General features: G+C 35.8%; 1 protein-coding gene across 4 annotated transcripts in view; it reads right to left on the bottom strand.

Moving 5' to 3' along the window:
- Positions 1-12,718: 12,718 nt before the first annotated feature.
- JAK2 (Janus kinase 2) overlaps positions 12,719-23,764 on the bottom strand; it is a 148,631-nt gene continuing 137,585 nt past the window's right edge. For all 4 annotated transcript variants that reach the window (XM_073021559.1, XM_073021558.1, XM_073021560.1 and 1 more), the window contains 3 exons: positions 23,642-23,759; positions 13,959-14,072; positions 12,719-13,717 (listed from right to left, as the gene is read on the bottom strand). In XM_073021559.1, the coding sequence (XP_072877660.1) occupies positions 13,610-13,717; positions 13,959-14,072; positions 23,642-23,759 (340 nt within the window). In that variant the 3' untranslated portion in view covers positions 12,719-13,609. The remainder of the gene's footprint in view (positions 13,718-13,958; positions 14,073-23,641; positions 23,760-23,764) is intronic.

Here is a 23,764-nt window from a genome sequence, read left to right as displayed (position 1 = left end):
GAATGATATGGTTATAATAGTGCTATGGGAAGGATGACCTAACAGTGATGTGCAAGACTAATGAGAGAAGGTAGGAAGACTAATTAGAAGGTTATCATAATAATCACAACACAAAATTATGGGGGAGTGTAAAAGCAGAGACTGATGAAGCGTTGAAAGAGAATGAAAAGAAGGTGCAAGTAAAAAATGAGTCAAAAGTTTTTACTCAGGGTTTCGGAGCTCTGATGACTAACAGAAGTGTGGTGTCATTATTATGATTAGGTACATTAGGGATGGAGGCTGTTTTTTGGAGAAAATATGATGAGTTCTGCCTGAGAGTTCTGATCTGATAGCTGTGAATGTTAGTTCTTATATATGGCTTTAGTTGGTGTCATTCTCTTTCATACAAAATAGTTTTGCAGTCTTGATTCTAGGTTAATATTTCCCAGGTTACTGATTTGACTTAAATAAATATATTTGCTAAATGCATAACTGATGCTGCTTCAATTTTACCTGTCATTTTCTTCTGTAAATTCATCAGAAGAAACTTCTTTTTTGAAATGTACTATTTAATGTTCTGGGTTTTTTCCTAGTTATTTGCAAGTCACCTTTGTAATGCTTTCTAAAGATACATTTCAGTCTATTTTCAGCTAAAAATCCCTTGACAAGACATCTGAGCATCTTTGTTCACCAAAAGCATTTAGCAGTGCCATGTTCACTACAAGCTTTCAGAAAAGATTTGTTAAATGATTAAAGTTTGTGGTTTGTTTACAACCTAGGCTCATTTCTTTAAAAATAAAATAATTTAGCATGCTGTTGTATAAAGAGCACTAATCAGAATCAGAAGAGCTGGGCTCTAGCCTGCTGTGTTCCTGAGCAGATCTGTGATGTGAGCAAGTCAAGCTAACCTCTTTAGACTTAACTTCTTCAGCTAGCTCATAAATGGTTTCAGCTAAATCTCTGATTCTCTTCTACCACTCCAGTAGCACTCTTCTGGATATATTTCATGTAGCAGATATGACACCTTTTAGAAAACATGGTTCCTTTCCTCAAGGAACCAGGGATGTGTGTAGACTTGAGAGTGTCTAATTTAAATAACACTTTTTTATTTTCACCTAATACTCTGAGGCAAAAGTCATCCAGTCCAAGCTTTTTACAAAATCATTTACGTTCAACATTCCTTGTCATCTAGCAAAAGGCAGTATTATCCCCTACATTGCTCCTTCTACAAAGACTGTCAAGATTTTATCAAATTGCTGTGCAATTAATATGTTTGATGGATAGGATGTAGTAATCCAACTATGAACAAATGGCCAATAAACTGCACGTGAAAAAATTGCTTATTAAAAAATATACTTCAAAACCACAATGTTATACTACTTTACGCCCATTAGAATGCCTCCAATGTTTTAAAAAGGTAGCATTTTTTAAGTCAAAGAAGAAGAGCACATTGTTTTATGGGTAAATTTCATAGCAAATATAGGACCTTTATTTGGCATTGTTAAGTTTCCTATTTCTCAAAAAAGTTGTTTGAGGAAATTTTATTTTTACCTTAATACACGGCAATATAACATATGGTTTTAATAGTGAAAAGTACTTTATTATCTCTTTGAACAACCAAGAAATGTTTTTCAACATGCTGCATATTGTTAAAATCTGTTTTTTTAGAGATATATTTATTTTTTGTGACTATATAAAAACAACCTGACAGAACAGTACTTGGGGATGTATTTCAATTGAAAAAAGAGCCACTTTTGCATCTAGGAAGGAAATCTTTACATTATAGAGACTGAAATTAGGTAACTATTTTTTTTTTTAGATATTAAATCAGTGGGATTCAGTACTTTTATTTTTTATTATACTTTAAGTTCTGGGGTACATGTGCAGAACGTGCAAGTTTGTTAACATAGGTATATATGTGCCATGGTGGTTTGCTGCACCCATCAACCCATCATCTACATTAGGTATTTCTCCTAATGCAATAGCTCCCCTAGTCCCCCACCCCCAACAAGCCCCAGTGTGTGATGTTCCCCTCCCTGTGCCCATATGTTCTCTTTGTTCAACTCCCACTTATGAGTGAGAACATGTGCTGTTTGGTTTTCTGTTCTTGTGTTAATTTGCTGAGAATGATGGTTTCCAGCGTCATCCATATCCATGCAAAGGACATGAACTCATCCTTTTTTATGGCTGCATAGTATTCCATGATATATTTGTGCCACATTTTCTTAATCAAGTCTATCATTGATGGACATTTGGGTTGGTTCCAAGTCTTTGCTATTGTGAACAGTGCCACAGTAAACATATGTGTGCATGTGTCTTTATAGCAGCATAATTTATAATCCTTTGGGTATATGCCCAGTAAGGGGATGGCTGGGTCAAATGGTATTTCTAGTTCTACATCCTTGAGGAATCACCACACTGTCTTCCACAATGGTTGAACTAGTTTACAGTCCCACCAACAGTGTGAAAGTGTTCCTATTTCTCAACATCCTCTCCAGCACTTGTTGTTTCCTGACTTTTTAATGATTGCCATTCTAACTGGTGTGAGATGGTATCTCATTGTGGTTTTTATTTGCATTTCTCTGATGGCCAGTCTGTGCCACATTTCTTTATCCATTTTATCACTGATGGGCATTTGGGTTGGTTCCAAGTCTTTGCTATTGTGAACAGTGCCACAGTAAACATATATGTGCATGTATCTTTATAGTAGAATGATTTATAATCCTTCGGGTATATACCCAGTAATGGGATTGCTGGGTCAAATGGTATTTCTAAGTCTACGTCCTTGAGGAATTGCCACACTACTTCCACAACGGTCAAACTAATTTACACTCCCACCAACAGTGTAAAAGCATTCCTATTTCTCCAGATCCTCTCCAGCATCTGTTATTTCCTGACTTTTTTAATGATTGCCATTCTAACTGGCATGAGATGATATCTCATTGTGGTTTTGATTTGCATTTCTCTAATGACTAGTGATGATGAGCTTTTTTTCATATGTTTGTTGGCTGCATAAATGTCTTCTTTTGAGAAGTGTCTGTTCATATCCTTTACCTACTTTTTTGTGGGTTTTTTGGTTTTTTTTTTTTTTTTTTTTTTTTTTTCTTGTAAATTTGTTTAAGTTCTTTGTAGATTCTGGATATTAGCCCTCTGTCAGATGGGTAGATTGCAAAAAGTTTTTCCCATTATATAGGTAGCCTGTTCACTCTGATGATAGTTTCTTTTGCTGTGCAGAAGCTCTTTAGTTTAATTAGATCCCATTTGTCTATTTTAGCTTTTGTTGCCATTGTTTTTGGTGTTTTAGTCGTGAATTCTTTGCCATGCCTATGTGCTGAATCGTATTGCCTAGGCTTTCTTCCAGAGTTTTTATGGATTTAGATCTTACATTTAAGTCTTTAATCCATCTCAAGTTAATTTTTGTATAAGGTGTAAGGAAGGAATCCAGTTTCAGCTTTCTGCTTATGGCTAGCCAGTTTTTCCAACACCATATATTAAATATGGTTTTTCAAAGATGCTTTGATCAGATGCTTATAGATGTGTGGTGTTATTTCTGAGACCTCTGTTCTGTTCCATTCGTCTATACATCTGTTTTGATACCAGTACCATGATGTTTTGTTACTGTAGCCTTATAATGTAGTTTGAAGTCACGTAGCGTGATGCCTCCAGGTTTGTTCTTTTTGCTTAGGATTGTCTTGGCTATGCAGGCTCTTTTTTTTGGTTCCATATGAAATTTGAGCAGTGGTTTGTAATTCTCCTTGAAGAAGTCCTTCGCATCCCTTGTAAGTTGGATTCCTGGGTAGTTTAGTCTCTTTGTAGCAATTGTGAATGGGATTTCACTCATGATTTGGCCCTCTGTTTGTTATTGGTGCATAGGAATTCTTGTGAATTTTGCACATTGATTTTGTATCCTGAGACTTTGCTGAAGTTGCTTATCAGCTTAAGGAGATTTTGGGCTGAGATGATGGAGTTTTCTAAATACACAGTCATGTCATCTGCAAACCGAGAGAATTTGACTTCCTCTTTTCCTAATTGAATACACTTTATTTCTTTCTCTTGCCTGATTGCCCTGGCCAGACTTCCAATACTATGTTGAATAGGACTGGTGAGAGAGGGCATCCCTGTCTTGTGCCAGTTTTCAAAGGGAATGCTTCCAGTTTTTGCCCATTCAGTATGATATTGGCTGTGAGTTTGTCATAAATATCTCTTATTTTGAGATATGTTCCATCAATATCAAGTTTATTGAGAGTTTTTAGCATGAAGGGATGTAGAATTTTGTCAAAGGCCTTTTGTGCATCTATTGTGATAATCATGTTGTTTTTGTTATTGGTTCTGTTTATGTGATGGATTACATTTATTGATTTGAATATGTGGAACTAGGCTTGCATCCTAGGGATGAAGCCGACTTGATCATGGTGGATAAACTTTTTGATGTGCTGCTGGATTCAGTTTGCCAGTATTTTATTGAGGATTTTCGCATCAGTGTTCATCAGGGATATTGGCCTAAAATTCTCTTTTTTTGTTGTGTCTCTGCCAGGTTTTGGTATCAGGATGATGCTGGCCTCATAAAATGAGTTAGGGAGGATTCCCTCTTTTTCTATTGTTTGGAATACTTTCAGAAGGAATGGTACCAGCTCCTCTTTGTATCTCTGGTAGAATTTGGCTGTGAATCCATCTGGTCCTGGACTTTTTTGGTGGGTAGGCTGTTAATTACTGCATCAATTTCAGAAGTTGTTACTGGTCTATTCAGGGATTTGACTTCTTCCTGGTTTAGTCTTGGGAGGGTGTATGTGTCCAGTAATTTATCCATTTCTTCTAGATTTTCTAGTTTATTTGCATAGAGGTGTTTATAGTATTCTCTGATGGTAGTTTGTATTTCTGTGGGGTCGGTGGTGATATCCCCTTTATCACTTTTTATTGAGTCTATTTGATTCTTCTCTTTTCTTGTTTATTAATCTGGCTATCCGTGTATCTATTTTGTTGTTTTTTCAAAAAACCAGCTCCTGGATTCATTGATTTTTTTGAAAGGTTTTTTGTATCTCTGTCTCCTTCAGTTCTGCTCTGATCTTAGTTATTTCTCATCTTCTGCTAGCTTTTTAATTTGTTTGCTCTTGCTTCTCTAGTTCTTTCAATTGTGATGTTAGGGTGTCAATGTTAGCTCTTTCCTGCTTTCTCTTGTGGGCATTTAGTGCTATAAATTTCCCTCTACACACTGCTTTAAATGTGTTCCAGAGATTCTGGTACATTGTTTCTTTGTTCTCATTGGTTTCAAAGAACATCTTTATTTCTGCCTTCATTTTGTTTTGTACCCAGTAGTCATTCAGGAGCAGGTTGTTCAGTTTTCATGTAGTTGTGTGGTTTTGAGTGAGTTTCTTAATCCTGAGTTCTAATTTGATTGCACTCTGGTCTGAGAGACTTTTGATTTCTGTTCTTTTGCATTTGCTGAGGAGTGTTTTACTTCCAATTATGTGGTGCAGAGCTCTGTAGATGTCTATTAGGTCTGCTTGGTCCAGAGCTGAATTCAAGTCCTTCATATTAATTTTATGTCTCATTGATCTGTTTAATATTGACAGTGGGGTGTTAAAGTCTCCCACTGTTATTATGTGGGAGTGTAAGTCTCTTTGTATATCTCTAAGAACTTGTTTTATGAATCTGGGTGCTCCTGTATTAGGTGCATATATACTTAGGATAGTTAGCTCTTCTTGTTGCATTGATTCCCTTTACCATTATATAGTGCCCTTGTTTGTCTCTTTTGATCATTGTTGGTTTAAAGTCTGTTTTATCAGAGACTAGGATTGCAACCCCTGATTTTTCTTGCTTTCCATTTGCTTGGTACATATTCCTCCATTCTTTTATTTTGAGCCTATATGTGTCTTTGCATGTGAGATGGGTCTCCTGAATACAGCACACTGATGGTTCTTCACTTACCCAATTTGCCAGTGTGTGTCTTTTAATTGAGGCATTTAGCCCATTGACATTTAAGGTTAATATTGTTATGTGTGAATCTGATCCTGTCATTATGATGTCAGCTGATTATTTTGCCCATTAGTTGATGCAGTTTCTTCACAGTGTTGATGGTCTTTACAATTTGGTATGTTTTTGCACTGGCTAGTACCAGTTATTCCTTCCATGTTTAGTGCTTCCTTTAGTAGCTCTTGTAAGGCAGTCATGATGATGACAAAATCTTTCAACATTTACTTGTTTGTAAAGGATTTTATTTCTCCTTCACTTATGAAGCTTTGTTTGACTGGATATGAAATTCTGGGTTGAAAATTCTTTTAAGAATGTTGAATATCGGCCCCCACTCTCTTCTGGCTTACAGGGTTTCTGCAGAGAGATCTGCTCTTAGTCTGATGGGCTTCCCTTTGTGGGTAACCCGACCTTTCTCTCTGGCTGCCCTTAACATTTTTTCCTTCATTTCAACCTTGGTGAATCTGACAGTTATGTGTCTTGGGGTTGCTCTTCTCGAGGAGTATTTTTGTGATGTTCTCTGTATTTCCTGAATTTGAATGTTGGCCTGTCTTGCTAGGTTGGGAAGTTCTCCTGGATAATATCCTGAAGAGTGTTTTCCAACTTGGTTCCATTCTCCCTGTCAACTTTCAGGTACACCAAACATAGATTTGGTCTTTTCACATAGTCCCTTATTTCTTGGTGGCTTTGTTCATTTCTTTTCACTCTTTTTTCTCTAATCTTGTCTTCTCACTTTATTTCAGTAAGGTGATCTGCAATATCTGGTACCCTTTCTTCTGCCTGATTTGGCAGTGTATGCTTCACGAAGTTCTTGTGCTGAGTTTTTTTCAGCTCCATTATGTCATTCATGTTCTTCTCTAAACTGGTTATTGTAATTAGCAATTTGTCTAACCTTTTTTCAATGTTCTTAGCTTCCTTGCATTGGGTTAGAACATGCTCCTTTAGCTCAGAGGAGTTGGTTATTACCCACCTTCTGAAGCCTACTTCTGTCAATTCATCAACCTCATTCTCTGTCCAGTTTTGTTCCCTTGCTAGCGAGGAGTTTTGATCCTTTGGAGAAAAGAGGCATTCTGGCTTTTGGAATTTTCAGCCTTTTAGTGCTGGTTTCTCCCCATCTTCATGGATTTATCTACCTTTGGTTCATGTTGGTGACCTTTGGGTGGGGTCTGAGTGGACATCTTTTCTGTTGATGTTGATACTGTTCCTTTCTGTTTGTTAGTATTCCTTCTAACAGTCAGGCCCCTGTGCTGCAGGTCTACTGGATTTTGCTGGAGGTCCACTCCAGTGCTGTTTGCCTGGGTATCACCAGCAGAGGCTGCAGAATAGCAAAGATTGCTGCCTGTTCCTTCCTCTGGAAGCTTCATCCCAGAGGGGCATGCACTAGATGCCAGCCAGAGCTTTCCTGTATGAGTGAAATTAGGTAACTTTTTAAAAAGATTACATGTAAACTATTTTTTTTTTTTTGGCTCAGTAACATTATTTTAAGTATTTATTTAAAGATCAAGTACTCTTAACTTTTCTGACACTGTCATATCTGCCCTATCATATTGAGGTTATTTCTGAGGTAGTGCTAGTTTGACCTGTGTCCATATAAGCACACTCTAAAGTAGTGTTTCTCAACTTTTTTTTTGCATTAGCCTCCCCCAACTTCCCCACCAGGAACATTTTAGACATCTTTCCCTAATTTCCTCTACCATGACACTCTAATACCACTGCGTATCTGTTTTTGTACTGTATTTCTGTGCTTTATATGATTTTTTCATCCTCCAACATCAATTTTCACACTCTTGGAGGTACAACACGTCTGCTGAAAAAATCATGCCCTACAGAGAATATATGAAATTCCAACTCTCACTACCCCAGGTCCAAGATAACCTTTCTCTGGGATCTTTATGGATGATGAGATTATTTGAGGCCACACCAAATTAGGCTCCCTGAAAACTATGATTAGGGCTCATATTCCCAGAGCTGCAATAGAACTGAAAGTTGTAATCTTCTAATTTTGTCTGAATGTTTAACAGGGAATTCTAAATTGATACACCATCAGGATTCACCCTCAAGTAAGATTATCCAGGATTCCTTTGCTACATCCATAATTAGTTTATCTACTCTTCTTTATTCTTAATATGTTGAACAAGATTTAGGACTTTATAAATATACTTAGGAGATCATACTTTCACTACTATACCCATTAATATGAGTTATCTGATGCAACCTGAAGTTGTACATAGCTTGCACTGTCAGTATTGATGGGTGAATGCATATGTAGAAAAGTCTGAAGTGGTATGCAATATGGATAGTCTTTTTTTTTAAGAAAGAGAAAAATGTTTTACTAAGAATCTGATTGTTAAATAGCTAAGTTGTTGGAGCAACTATGAGAGAATGGCCTAGGCAATCACTAGAACCAAGGTATTTTTGGCATTTGATTGTGTTGTCCATACTCTCACCTTCCACGTTTAGGACAGTAGTTTTAAAATAAGAGAAACTAAAGATGTTGGAAAAAAATTCCCATTAAATGTGAATGATCTTAGATGACAGAAACTGAAATTCTTTTTTCCTAGCACGATGTTCATCATTCTTTAGATTTCAGATTTCCAAACTATGTTTCAGAAAAGGATTGTCCTGTATAGTAAAGTCTCAATTTTTAGAATTTTCTTTCTCTGAAATAACTTTTAAAATGAATGATGCCTTATTAAGGAATAATGGTATGCTCAGTGTTCTAGGATTCAACTTCAACATTTTTCTAAGTCCTTCAATAAGAAGGTAAAACTCAGTTTCAAGTTTGTCAACAACCTTTACTCTTATTATCAAGAGTTTCTATTCAACAAACTGCAAAGCACTGTTATAAAAGTAATAAAGGTAAAAAAGTGGTACCATGAGATTCACACTGTCTTCAAAATTATTGATAGGAGTAAGGATTTATAACAGCTTTTAAAAAAACAATTCTGACAATTTATGGGAAATACTAATTAATTTTTAAATGCCTCTTAACTGTAGTCAGTAAGTGCTAACAATCAACACAATCCAATTATTGTCATTTAGCTGTGGGCTCCCTACAACCTGCACATGGCTTATATACCTTGGTTATGCAGATTAGAATTGTTAACTGGGCTGGGTGCTGTGGCTCACACCTGTAATCCCGGCACTTTGGGAGGTCGAGGCGGTTGGATCACCTGAGGCCAGGAGTTCAAGACCAGACTGACCAACATGGTGAAACCCCGTCTCTACTAAAAATACAAAAAATTAGCCAGGCGTGGTGGCAGGCACCTGTAATCCCAGCTATTCAGGAGGCTGAGGCAGGAGAATTGCTTGAACCCAGGAGGCAGAGGTTGCAGTGAGCTGAGATCGCACCATTGCACTCCAGCCTGGACAACAAGAGTAAAACTCTGTCTCAAAAAAAAAAAAAAAAAAAAAAAATGTTAACTCGTGGTGTTAGAGAATTCAGTTATTTTTTTCTTAAAAATCAAGATGAAGTCTTTGATTCTGTAAATAACTTTTTTTCTCTAATCAAAAATGAGGGGTCTTAAATGTTACTAAGGACATAATAATACATTTTGTTCTAATATACTTAAAATTTAGGATAGCCAATAAAAGCCCATTGTAATAACAACCTTCAACAAAATTATTAAGCAGAGGAAGAAAGTATAATATGTATACTTCAAAGTAGTATTCCACTAAGTATTTTCATTATTGAGTGCCTTGTTAGGTTATCTTTCCATTTGCTTTAGTATCTTTGATTTCTTTAACTTCATTGTTTTTCATTTCAGTAAATAAATTCCAACTCACAATCTTATATTACATGCTCCTAGAAAATTCATACCCTGAGTTTCCATAATACATACCTCAAGTATTTGAAGGACCTTAAACTTTTTTATTATTAAATACCATATACTTAATTATCTGTGTATGAAAAGCACCTATTTTCATCTATGTATACAATTGTGCTTGAAAAGATAAATAACAGATCAACAGATTTTTCCATTTCACACTTTGTGTTTTTAGTGTTTATTTTGACAAGGTCTTATCTGCAATGGATAATTTGCCTTCTTAGCTTCCTGTTGTCTCTATAATATGCCTGCTCTACCATTTTTCCATACCACCTTGATCTATTTGTTGTTATTTACCAATCATTCAGATCTAAAAGCTATGCTTCTGTCTGTTCACACTGCTCAAAGATGACTTTACCTCAATAAATAGCGTGTATATGCGTGCTTCTACTGCCATATATCTTCCTACTACTGGTATTAAAATTAAAACATTCACAGAAGCTTGTAATGCAAATAAGTAGAACAGGGACTCTTAGAGCTCTTTTAAAGGTCTTATTTTAAATATCTGTTACAGTTATATTCAAAATAAAATGTTAAGCAATTTGCTATATAAATAAAGGCCTTATAATAGATAATGACCATTAACAACTTTTAAAACCGTATTAGTAAGACTAGTGTTTCAGTTGGAGGTAAGGCTTTTCCTTAAAAATGTGAAAGAGTATAAAAAAGAATGAAACGTTATTGAAAGCCTGCAGCAACTAAGCAATGCCATCTGGCATAAACACAATTGGAATTAATTTTTTAACCTAAGAAGAATTTTATTTGTATTATAGTAAAATAAAAGGTAAGATTATAAAAGTAAATATTTTAATATTTAGGCCTATAATGTGCATTTTACTAAGAATCTGATTAATGTAAAAAGTTAAAGGCTATATGACATACATACATGGATTTGACTAATGTAGTTTTTCCGTTCTCTTGGTGTCATTTTGAAATCTAATATCACTGTCAGAATTATGAAACATTTAGCAGCTAGTTATCTTGATATTAAATCCAACCAGCTAAAATCTGAGAGTAAACACACAGTATTTCTGATATTCATACTTTGTTTTTTTCTTAAATCAAGCTTATCTCATAAAACCTAGTCTTTTGTTTGGATAATCCTGCTGACTTACTGTTATTATTTATTCTAATATACAGCAAACTGATTCTTAGCAAATTATTCCCCAAAATTAGAGAAACTTTCATTAGAAATATTAGAGAAACTTTCATGAGAAATAATTTGAATACAAAAATTAGGGTGGGATACAACAATGTTCATTAAAGACAGTACAGTGGTTGATAGCAGTTGTAGGAAGCATTTCTTAAAAACTGGAAGGTAAACTATCATAACATCCCTAAACCAATGTGTGTGGCCCGTTTCCTTGATTAGGTAAAAATGCAAAAGAAAATCACTTCTGAATATTTACTACATCACTATTTCAATTTAGGGGGAACATGCTAAAGAAATTAACATAGTCTCAATAAATTGAGCACATAATGCCACACCCACCATGGAGATTGGCTCTACAGATATAGAACTGTAGGTATTTTCTAACTATTTTCTAGCTGTTTAAATAAAATTCAAATACTAGAAGTTATAGTTGTAATAAAAATTACACTTGACTGTAAAGTAGCAGTCTTAGGTTAAAAGAATGCTCTTCCACAGCAAATTACAGTGTTACTGGCAGCATGTATAAATAGCATGAAAAAGTGACTATTTTCCAAGCAAGTACCCATGGAAAAAGAAAATCATTTATATAAAGATTGTATAACTTAATATACTGTAAAGTTACAGAATTACATAATTCTAAGAATACCTTTACCCTTGTTTCTGAAGAATATTAATGTGAAAAAATATTTTGGCATTAACTGCTACGATAATTACTTACCTGTTTCTTGTACAAAACCAACTTAATAGCTACAGGGTTAGCTTATTTTTATGTGTAGTCAGAATCAAAATGGAAAACTTCACGAAGCCTCAATGAAAAGAAGTCTCTTGGAAACTTGGAATTTTATAATAAGGTAGTCATCCCATTCTAAAAACAAGAATGTACATGTGGGATTCTTTATATAAAACGAAAAGATGAAGCATTTTTAAAAAACTTTAAGAAAAGTTAGTTCACATCTTGTTTTAAAAAACAGAATGTTAGAGATCGTTGAGAAGAACCTACTTTTAAGTATGTACTTAAGTTTTAGTATGAAAATCTGAAATCAAGCATATTATATGATAGGCTATTTTTCACTTGAAAGGTAGTAAAATGGAAAATCTCTTAACTGTGTTGCATATACAAATCCTTCAGGAGTCTTTACAAATTAAATAAAAATTAAATTTTCAAAAAAATCTAAAATCTTTTTTAAAACCTAATTCGCTGTCATTTTAGATTATTTCTGCATCCAGAACTATTAAAATGCTTTAAGTATAATGAATGTAAAAAACATTTCTTCCTTTTCCTTCCCTTCAACCCAAAATGAGAAGTCTTCAGTACAAGTTTTAGAAAAGTAGAACATACCACTAAAAATAAAGTAAGAAACGATTTTCTTTTTAATCAAAATAGCAAGTATTTTAAGTTTTGTATAAACCACACACACACGAAAAACCCACCATATTTTATTTTAGGTATGGTGTCTAAAGTGGAGTAGCAATATAACAAATGACAACAACGAACAACCCCTTATACTTAATTGGAAAGATGTATGCTCTCATTTTTCTTAAAGATACATATTATGAATTTTCTACTGGCATTCTTGAATAAAATTAACAAGCATACTTTTTCACTTACCTCATTTTCCCTCTAAAAAGGAAATAAATCTCTTCTATGACCGCAACGCAAAGTTCTGAAACCCCTCAAATATACAATCTTTAGGAAAAAATTCTTAACCTATTACACTTCTTAATGTGCTATCCATTTTAAAAACAATCTATTTTATGGCTTATGCTTAAATTTAATTCATGAGCATAGATCCCAGAGATTGAAGAATTTTATTGGCAGTCAGCAGCTCAAAGGATGACAATGTTCCTCGCATTCTTAATCTCAACATTTTAAAAGAAAACTGTTCACAGTAGTCTTAGAAAAATTTGGAGATAGTTCCATTTAAAAAACACATTCACCACAAATAGATACAAGGGAAACCATAAGAAAATAGATTATATCTTTGTAAGCTTGTTTCATTTCAAAATGTATTCTTTAGGGTCAGGGAAATTTCCTATACAAATAAAACTAGACATTTGTTCCCTTTACTTGAAAAATATTTACAGTACACAAGCTAAAAGTATACACCTGTTTATAATGCTGGCCAGTGATATAAATGAACAAGGACACAAAGGTACTTATTCAATTATCTGAACATCTAATTTGTTTGTATAGTGAAGGAGTTATAGATAAACTATGGAAAAATTAGAAAACAGTATTAATGAACACCAGCCCTCATGTGTATAAAACATCACACAAGATGCCAAGGTATTATACATCCACTGTGGTAAAAACTATACATACATATTCTGTGCATCTTTAACATCGCAAAATTTACATAATAATTTTTTCACATCTCAAAAAGCTGAGCTGAAAAAGTCTTTTTTTTTCTTTTGCCAGACATGAGTGATGTTAACTGACAATGTTTAAGAAACTTCTTACAAAACTCCTTTCTAAGGAATTCTCATTAATGTCTTTTACTGGTGACCTCATGAAGAAAAACTTACTAAACTTTGAAAGTTTTGAGCAGATATTTTCACATCTTTAATGGCTAGCATCATGATTTATATAATAATGATATATGTAATAATAGTCCACAGCAATGTGAAATAGAAAACTTTGTTCTATAAATATACTTTGTTCTCAGAATGAAGGACATTTCTTTCATCCAGCCATGTTATCCCTTATTTGATCCACTCGAAGAGCGAGATCTCTAAAGGAGGGGCGTAGATTTACATTATTGTTCCAGCATTCTGTCATGATCATATAAATCTGTAAAGGAGAAAATAAACCAAAATTACAAGGAACACTAAGGACCATCTTTTAATTGGTGGAAGACATTAATTTTCAATACAGGGTACATGTCATAACTATGCCTTGTTCCACAGTCATCTGATTATGCTGTTTATCTGGAAGCTCTGCAAATTAAATTTCAGAAAGTGAACTGAAGTCTGAGTAAAAAGTAAAATAAAATGCATGATTACCATGGATTTAAAAAAAAAAAAAAAGTTACCTCATCTGGGCATCCATCTGGTCTTGGTAATCTTCCATTGTTCTTCAAAAGTTCTATCAAATGGAACACGATCATCTGTCCTTGTTTATCATTGCCAATCATACGCATAAATTCCTAAAACAAACCCATTTTCAATATTTTTTGTACATTTAATTTGTAGCAAAATTATTTCTCAATTTCTTCCAGTCAATGGGAAAAATTTAGTATATGTGTGCTTTTGTATGTTTTCAAACCTTTTCAAAAGAGGCTACTTTTAGGATCAAAAACATAAGGCTGTTAAATATGGAACTTCTATAATTTCCATTTCCATAGCTGTAATAAACACCACAAATCCACTGAGAAGGGCTCAAAACACATGAACTAAAAACATATTTCCTTTGAGTTTTTTGTTGTTAAAAAACTCACATTTTTATATTACATTTCAATTGAAATAAAAACTTGAATATAAAACAATATAAGAAAAAATGAATAAATAAGTATAAATGCAACAGAGAAAACTTTCATATGTCAAAGTTTATAAAATTAAAATCTGAATTATAAGCTAGGAAAGGCTGGGCGCGGTGGCTCAAGCCTGTAATCCCAGCACTTTGGGAGGCCGAGACAGGCGGATCACGAGGTCAGGAGATCAAGACCATCCTGGCTAACACGGTGAAACCCCGTCTCTACTAAAAAATACAAAAAACTAGGCGGGCGAGGTGGCGGGCGCCTGTAGTCCCAGCTACTTGGGAGGCTGAGACAGGAGAATGGCGTAAACCCGGGAGGCGGAGCTTGCAGTGAGCCCAGATCCGGCCACTGCACTCCAGCCTGGGCGACAGAGCAAGACTCTGTCTCAAAAAAAAAAAAAAACCTTAATCATTTACTTATTTTCAATATAGAGAGCTCTTATAAATTGGTTAAAAATATGTATATATATAAAGATAGGCAAATCACAGAAGACATACTTCACATATATACATACTCGCCCTAAACACACAACAAACATATAGTCAATCACATTAATAAAAGAAATGGAAATTAAAATATATATAACCTGTCCCCTATCAACTTGGCAAAAGTACATAAAAACATAATGACCAATACTGGCAAATGATGAAATGTACATCCCTATGCATTGCTGCTGAGATATAATCTGGCACAGCTTTTCTAGAAAGCATTTTGGAATTAAAACCTTTAAAATAGTTCATAACTTTTACTTTTATTCTAAGATACTTATCAGAGATAAATATAAATATGCATGAGGATATTCACTATGTTCACTAAAGTGCTACTTAAAAGACTGAAGAATGGAAAATGATTGTTCAGACATATATAGCCTTATGATGGAATGCTACTCAGCAATTAGAAAACATATTTGCAGTACATTTTCCTAATACAGTAAATTATCCATGCTGTAATACTTCATGAAACAGCAGGAGAGCAAACTGCACAGTATGACCTTAATTTTATAAAATAATATATATTTATATGTAAAAGTGAACTTTTATAAAAGTTATAAAAGTTTCATATACTTTTTTGTATATACTTTTATACACAAAATAAAAAGAAGCCTGAAAGATAACATACTACAGTATTAAGGTGGTCTTCTCTGAGTAATTGCATTAGAGATTATTTTTATTTTTTCATACTTTTCCATATTAAAAAAATTCTATGATGACCAAGAGAAAAATTACTTTGGAAGGTATATTTTAACTTATGCAATAATTCCTACAATGAATGAGCTAACTGGATTTAATAAAAATAATATTAAGAGACTATACTAAGTTTCCCAATACTCCCTTTTTAAAAAATTCAAGCTACTTTGTGAATAAGTTTGGGATTATTTTGTTGGATATTGCCTTAAAAATAAGCAATAAGAGCTCTAAAATAAGTCCTAGGCTTACTATTCTTTGGATAAATCTTTTCTTATGTTAAAAAACTTCAATGTGGCTGTCTAGGAAACCGCGGTGTCAGCCGGCAGGGGCTGGCGGCCAGAGCTGGGCAGAGGGCGGAGGCGGGGACTTGGCTGTCTCCAGGGCTGCCACGCAGAGCGTGGGCTTCGTGGCGTGGACATACCTGTTTGTTTTTAATGTGGCTGTAGTTGGCGTTCTATCCCATACCAAGATACCTTTTGAGATGAAGAAACTGAGGCACAGAGGGATTAAGTAGCCTGCTCAAGATCACACAGCTAACTAAAAGTGAATCAGAAAAATAAAGAACCAGCATCAAATTTGGAGTGGCCACAAATTCTATTAAAGCAGAAGAAATAGTGTGAACCATAAAAGAGAACCAGTTTCCTCTCTACTCTGCAATTTAGAAGAAAAATTTTCATCCAAGGACAGATCAGAAGATGGCCGAATAGGAACAGCTCCAGCCTCCAGTCCCAGCATGAGCGACACAGAAGATGGGTGATTTCTGCATTTTCCACTGAGGTGTAGACCGACACCTAACACCTCACACGGCTGGGTACACCCCTGAGACGAAGCTTCCAGAGCAAGAATCAGCAGCACTCGCTGTTCAGCAATATTCTATCTTCTGCAGCCTCCGCTGCTGATACCCAGGCAAACAGGGTCTGGAGTGGACCTCAAGCAATCTCCAACAGATGTACGGCTGAGGGTCCTGACTGTTAGAAAGAAAACTAACAAACAGAAAGGACACCCACACCAAAACTCCATGAGTACGTCACCAGCAACAAAGACCAAAGGCAGATAAAACCACAAAGATGGGGAAAAAGCAGGGCAGAAAAGCAGGATATTAAAAAAGTCAGAGCGCATCTCCCCCTCCAAAGGAACGCAGCTCATCGCCAGCAACTGATCAAAGCTGGACGGAGAATGACTTCAACAAGTTGAGAGAAGGCTTCTGTGGATCAAATTTCGCAGTGCTAAAGGAGGAACTATGTAACCAGCGCAAAGAAACTAAAAATCTTGAAAAAAGAATGGAAGAATGGATAACTAGAATAATCAATGCAGAGAAGGCCATAAACGAACTGAGAGAGAGAAAAACCATGACACAAGAACTACGTGACAAATGCACAAGCTTCACTAACCGACTTGATCAACTGGAAGAAAGAGTATCAATGATTGAAGATCAAATGAAGGAAATGAAACGAGAAGAGAAGTCTAGAGAAAAAAAAGGAAAAAGAAATTAACAAAGCCTCCAAGAAGTATGGGATTATGTGAAAAGACCAAATCTATGTCTGATTGGTGTGCCTGAAAGTGAGGGGGAAAATGGAACCAAGTTGGAAAACACTCTTCAGGATATCATCCAGGAGAACTTCCCCAACCTAGTAAGGCAGGCCAACATTCAAATTCAGGAAATACAAAGAACGCCACAAAGATATTCCTTGAGAATAGCAACCCCAAGACACATAATTGTCAGATTCACCGAAGTTGAAATGAAGGAAAAAATGTTAAGGGCAGCCAGAGAGAAAGGTCAGGTTACCCACAAAGGGAAGCCCATCAGACTAACAGCAGATCTCTAGGCAGAAACGCTATAAGCCAGAAGAGAGTGGGGGCTGACATTCAACATTATTAAAGAAAATAATTTTAAACCCAGAATTTCATATCCAGCCGAACTAAGTTGCATAAGTGAAGGAGAAATAAAATCCTTTACAGACAAGCAAATGCTTAGAGATTTTGTCACCACCAGACCTGCCCTACAAGAGAGTCTGAAGGAAGCACTAAACATGGAAAGGAACAACCAGTACCAGCCATTGCAAAAACATGCCAAAATGTAAAGACCTTCGATGATAGGAAGAAACTGCATCAACTAATGAGCAAAATAACCAGCTAATATCACAATGACAGGATCAAGTTCACACATAACAATATTACCTTAAATGTAAATGGACCAAATGGTCCAATTGAAAGACACAGACAGGCAAATAGGATAAAGAGTCAAGACCCATCAGTTTGCTGTATTCAGGAGACTCACATGCAGAGACACACATAGGCTCAACATAAAGGGATGGAGGAAGATCTACCAAGCAAATGGAGAACCAAAAAAAGCAGGGGTTGCAATCCTAGTCTCTGATAAACCAGACTTTAAACCATCAAAGATCAAAAGAGACAGAGAAGGCCATTACATAATGGTAAAGGGATCAATTCAACAAGAAGAGCTAACTGTCCTAAATATATATGCGCCCAATACACGAGCACCCAGATTCATAAAGCATGTCCTTAGAGACTTACAAGGAGACTTAGACTCCCATACAATAACAATGGGAGACTTGAACACCCCACTGTCAACATTAGACAGATCAATGAGACAGAAACTAAACAAGGATATCCAGGAATTGAACTCAACTCTGCACCAAGTGGACCTAATGGACATCTACAGAACTCTCCACCCCAAATCAACAGAATATACATTCTTCTCAGCACCACATCACACTTATTCCAAAATTGACCACATAGTTGGAAGTAAAGCACTCCTCAGCAAATGTAAATGAACACAAATTATAACACACTGTCTCTCGACCACAGTGCAATCAAACTAGAACTCAGGACTAAGAAACTAAATCAAAACCACTCAACTACATGGGAACTGAACAACCTGCTCCTGAATGACTACTGGGTACATAACGAAATGAAGGCAAAAATAAAGATATTCTTTGATACCAATGAGAACAAAGATACAGCATACCAGAATCTCTGGGACACATTTAAAACAGTGTGTAGAGGGAAATTTATAGCACTAAATGCCCACAGGAGAAAGCAGGAAAGATCTAAAATTGACATCCTAACATCACAATTAAAAGAACTAGAGAAGCAAGAGCAAACACATTCAAAAGCTAGCAGAAGGCAAGAAATAACTAAGATCAGAGCAGAACTGAAGGAGATACACAAAAAACCCTCCAAAAAATCAATGATTCCAGGAGTTGGTTTTTTTGAAAAGATCAACAAAATTGATAGACTGCCAGCAAGACTAATAAAGAAGAAAAGAGAGAAGAATCAAATAGACGCAATAAAAAATGATAAAGGGGATATCACCACCGACCCCACAGAAATACAAACTACTATCAGAGAATATTATAAACCCCTCTACGCAAATAAACTAGAAAACCTAGAAGAAATGGATAAATTCCTGAACACTTACACTCTCCCAAGACTAAACCAGGAGGAAGTTGAATCCCTGAATAGCCCAATAGTAGGCTCTGAAATTGAGGCAATAATTAATAGCCTACCAACCAAAAAAAGTCCAGGACCAGACGGATTCACAGCCAAATTCTACTGGAGGTACAAGGAGGAGCTGGTACCATTCCTTCTGAAACTATTCCAATCAACAGAAAAAGGGAATCCTCCCTAACTTTTATTTTATGAGGCCAACATCATCCTGATACCAAAGCCTGGCAGAGACACAACCAAAAAAGAGAATTTTAGACCAATATCCCTGATGAACATCGATGCAAAAATCCTCAGTAAAATACTGGCAAACCAAATCCAGCAGCACATCAAAAAGCTTATCCACCATGGTCAAGTGGGCTTCATCCCTGGGATGCAAGGCTGGTTCAGCATACGCAAATCAATAAACGTAATCCAGCATATAAACAGAACCAAAGACAAAAACCACATGATTATCTCAACAGATGCAGGAAAAGCCTTTGACAAAATTCAACAGCCCTTCATGCTAAAAACTCTCAATAAATTCGGTATTGATGGAACATATCTCAAAATAATAAGAGCTATTTATGACAGACTCACAGCCAATATCATACTGAGTGGGCAAAAACTGGAAGCATTCCCTTTGAAAACTGGCACAAGACAGGGATGCCCTCTCTCACCACTCCTATTCAAAATAGTGTTGGAAGTTCTAGCTAGGGCAATCAGGCAAGAGAAAGAAATCAAGGGTATTCAGTTAGGAAAAGAAGAAGTCAAATTGTCCCTCTTTGCAGATGACATGATTGTATATTTAGAAAACCCCATTGTCTCAGCCCAAAATCTCCTTAAGCTGATGAGCAACTTCAGCAAAGTCTCAGGATACAAAATTAATGTGCAAACATCACAAGCATTCTTATACACCAGTAACAGACAAACAGAGAGGCAAATCATGAATGAACTTCCATTCTCAATTGCTTCAAAGAGAATAAAATACCTAGGAATCCAACTTACAAGAGATGTAAAGGACCTCTTCAAGGAGAACTACAAACCACTGCTCAGTGAAATAAAAAAGGACACAAACAAATGGAAGAACATTTGATGCTCATGGATAGGAAGAATCAATATTGTGAAAATGGCCATACTGCCCAAGGTAATTTATAGATTCAATGCCACTTGCACCAAGCTACCAATGACTTTCTTCACAGAATTGGAAAAAAACTGCTTTAAAGTTCATATGGAACCAGAAAAGATCCCGCATTGCCAAGACAATCCTAAGTCAAAAGAACAAAGCTGGAGGCATCACACTACCTGACTTCAAACTATACTACAAGGCTATAGTAACCAAAACAGCATGGTACTGGTACCAAAACAGAGATATAGTCCAGTGGAACAGAAGAGACCCTCAGAAATAATACCACACATCTACAGCTATCTGATCTTTAACAAACCTGACAAAAACAAGAAATGGGGAAAGGATTCCCTATTTAATAAATGGTGCTGGGAAAATTGGCTAGCCATAAGCAGAAAGCTGAAACTGGATCCTTTCCTTACTCCTTATATGAAAATTAATTCAAGATGGATTAGAGACTTAAACGTTAGACCTAAAACCATAAAAACCCTAGAAGAAAACCTAGGTAATATCATTCAGGACATAGGCATGGGCAAGGACTTCATGTCTAAAACACCAAAAGCAATGGCAACAAAAGCCAAAATTGACAAATGAGATCTAATTAAACTAAAGAGCTTCTGCACAGCAAAAGAAACTACCATCAGAGTGAACAGGCAACCTACAGAATGGGAGAACATTTTTGCAATCTACTCATCTGACAAAGGGCTAACATCCAGAACCTACAAAGAACTCAAACAAATTTACAAGAAAAAAACAACCCCATCAAAAAGTGGGCAAAGGATATAAACAGACATTTCTCAAAAGAAGACATGTATACAGCCAACAGGTACATAAAAAAATGCTCATCATCACTGTCCATCAGAGAAATGCAAATCAAAACCACAATGAGATACCATCTCACACCAGTTAGAATGGCAATCATTAAAAAGTCAGGAAACAACAGGTGCTGGAGAGGATGTGGAGAAATAGGAACACTTTTATACTGTTGGTGGGATTGTAAACTGGCTTAACTATTGTGGAAAACAGTATGGTGATTCCTCAAGGATCTAGAACTAGAAATACCATATGACCCAGACATCCCTTTACTGGGTATATACCCAAAGGATTATAAATAATGCTTCTATAAAGACACATGCACATGTATGTTTATTGCAGCACTATTCACAATAGCAAAGACTTGGAATTAACCCAAATGTCCATCAGTGACAGACTGGATTAAGAAAATGTGGCACATATATACCTTGGAATACTATGCAGCCATAAAAAAGGATGAGTTTGTGTCCTTTGTAGGGACATGGATGCAGCTGGAAACCATCATTCTCAGCAAACTATCACAAGAACAGAAAACCAAACACCGCATGTTCTCACTCATAGGTGGGAATTGAACAATGAGATCACTTGGACTCTGGAAGGGGAACATCACACACCGAGGCCTATTATGGGGAGGGGGGAGGGATGGCATTGGGAGTTATACCTGATGTATATGACGAGTTGATAGGTGCTGACGAGTTGATGGGTGCAGCACACCTACATGGCACAAGTATACATATGTAACAAACCTGCACGTTGTGCACATGTACCCTAGAACTTAAAGTATAATAAAAAATAAAATAAATAAATAACGTGAATAGAATTAAAGTTTTAGGCTGAGCACGGTGACTCACGCCTGTAATCCCAGCACTTTGGGAGGCCAAGGCTGGCGGATCAAGAGGTCAGGAGTTCAAGACCAGCCTGGCCAACATGGTGAAACTCCAGCTCTACAAAAATACAAAAAAATAAAAATAATTTAAAAAAAAAAATTCAATGTATGTTCTTGTCGATTTTGTCAAAGATCAATTGGCTATAAATATGTGGCGTTATTTCCGGGTTCTCTATTATGTTCCATTGGTTTATGTGTTTGTTTTTTATATGAGTACCATGATGCTTTTGTTACGGTAGCCTTATAATATAATTTGAAGTCAAGTAATGTGATGCTTCCAGCTTTGTTCTTTTTGCTTAGAATCGCTTTTGCTATTAGGGCTCTTTTTGGTTCCATGTGACTTTAGGATTGTTTTTCCTAATTCTGTGGAAAAATGATATTGGCATTAGGAACTGTATTGAATCTGCAGATTGCTTTGGGCAGTATGGGAAAGGACACCCTTTTCAGTAAATGGTACTGGTAAATTGGATTGCCATATGCCGAAGAATGAAACTGGACCCATATTTATCACCATATACAAAAATTAACTCAAGATCAATTATAGACTTAAATGTAAGATCTGAAACTATAAAAATACTAGAAAAAAAAAACCTAGGGAAAACTTTTATGGAAATGGGTGTAAACAAAGAATGGCAAAGACCTCAAAAGCATAGGCAACAAAACCAAAAACAGACAAATGAGACTTTATCAAACTAAAAAATTTCAGCATAGCAAAATAAATAATCAACAGAATGAACAGAAACCTGCAGAATAGGAGAAAATATTTGCAAATTTTGTATCTGATGAGGAACTACCGTTCAGAATTTATAAGGAACTCAAGGAATTCAACCAAAACCCCCTAATCATCATGTTAAAAACTGGACAAAGGAGATCAGTAGACATTTTTCAAAAGAAGACACCCAAAAGGACAAGAGGCATATGAAAAAATGCTAATCACTAATCACCAGAGAAATGCAAATTAAAATTACAATGAGATATGCCTTATTCCAGTCAGAATGACAAAAAAAAAAAGAGAAAAAAATTACCACAGTGAGATATGTCTTACTCCAGTCAGAATGGGAAGAAAAAAAAAAGAGAGAGAGAGAGAAAATAACAGATGTTGGCAAGGGTGTGGAGAAAAGGGAACTCTTATACACTGTTGCTGGGAATGTACATTTGTACAACCTCTACGGAAAACATAAAGATTCCTCAGAGACCTAAAAGTAGAACTACCATTTGATCCAGCATTTCCACTATGGGGTATCTACCTGAAGGAAAAGAAATCACTGTATCAAAAAGATACCTCCACCTGTATGTTTATTGCAGCATTCTTCACAAAAGCAAGGACATGGAATCAACCTAAGTGTCCATCAATAGATGACTGGATAAAGAAGATGTGGTATACATACCCAATGGAATACTACTCCGCCATAAAAACAAATGAAATTATGTCTTTGGTAGCAACATGGATGGAGGTAATTATCTTAAGTGAAACAAACCAGCCATAGAAAGACAAATACCACATGTTCTCACTTAGAAGTGGGAGCTATATAATGTATACACATGGACGTAGAATGTGGAATGACAGACAATGGAGACTTGGAAGGGTGAGCCATTACTGGGGTAGATGCTGAGAAATTATTTAAGGGTACAATGTATGTTATTAAGGTGGTGGATACCCTAAAAGCTCTGAGTTCACCACTATGCAATGTATGCATGTAGCAAAATTGTAATTGTACCCCATAATTTATAAAAATCAAACGAACAAACAAAAAACAAAGTAAATAAAAAGCACACTGACCGCTGGTGGACTTTTACTCTTCTCAATGTATGTGAAAAGTTCATACAGAACCACTCCAAAGCTCCAAACATCTGAGGCCACAGAAAACTTGCTCTCTGTCAGTGATTCTGGAGCATACCTGTA

The sequence above is a fragment of the Chlorocebus sabaeus genome, chromosome 12 (genome assembly GCF_047675955.1).
Source record: "Chlorocebus sabaeus isolate Y175 chromosome 12, mChlSab1.0.hap1, whole genome shotgun sequence".
NCBI classification, from domain to species: domain Eukaryota; kingdom Metazoa; phylum Chordata; class Mammalia; order Primates; family Cercopithecidae; genus Chlorocebus; species Chlorocebus sabaeus.
The sequence above is the reverse complement of the archived record's forward strand: the minus strand, read 5'-3'. Positions and strand labels throughout refer to the sequence as shown.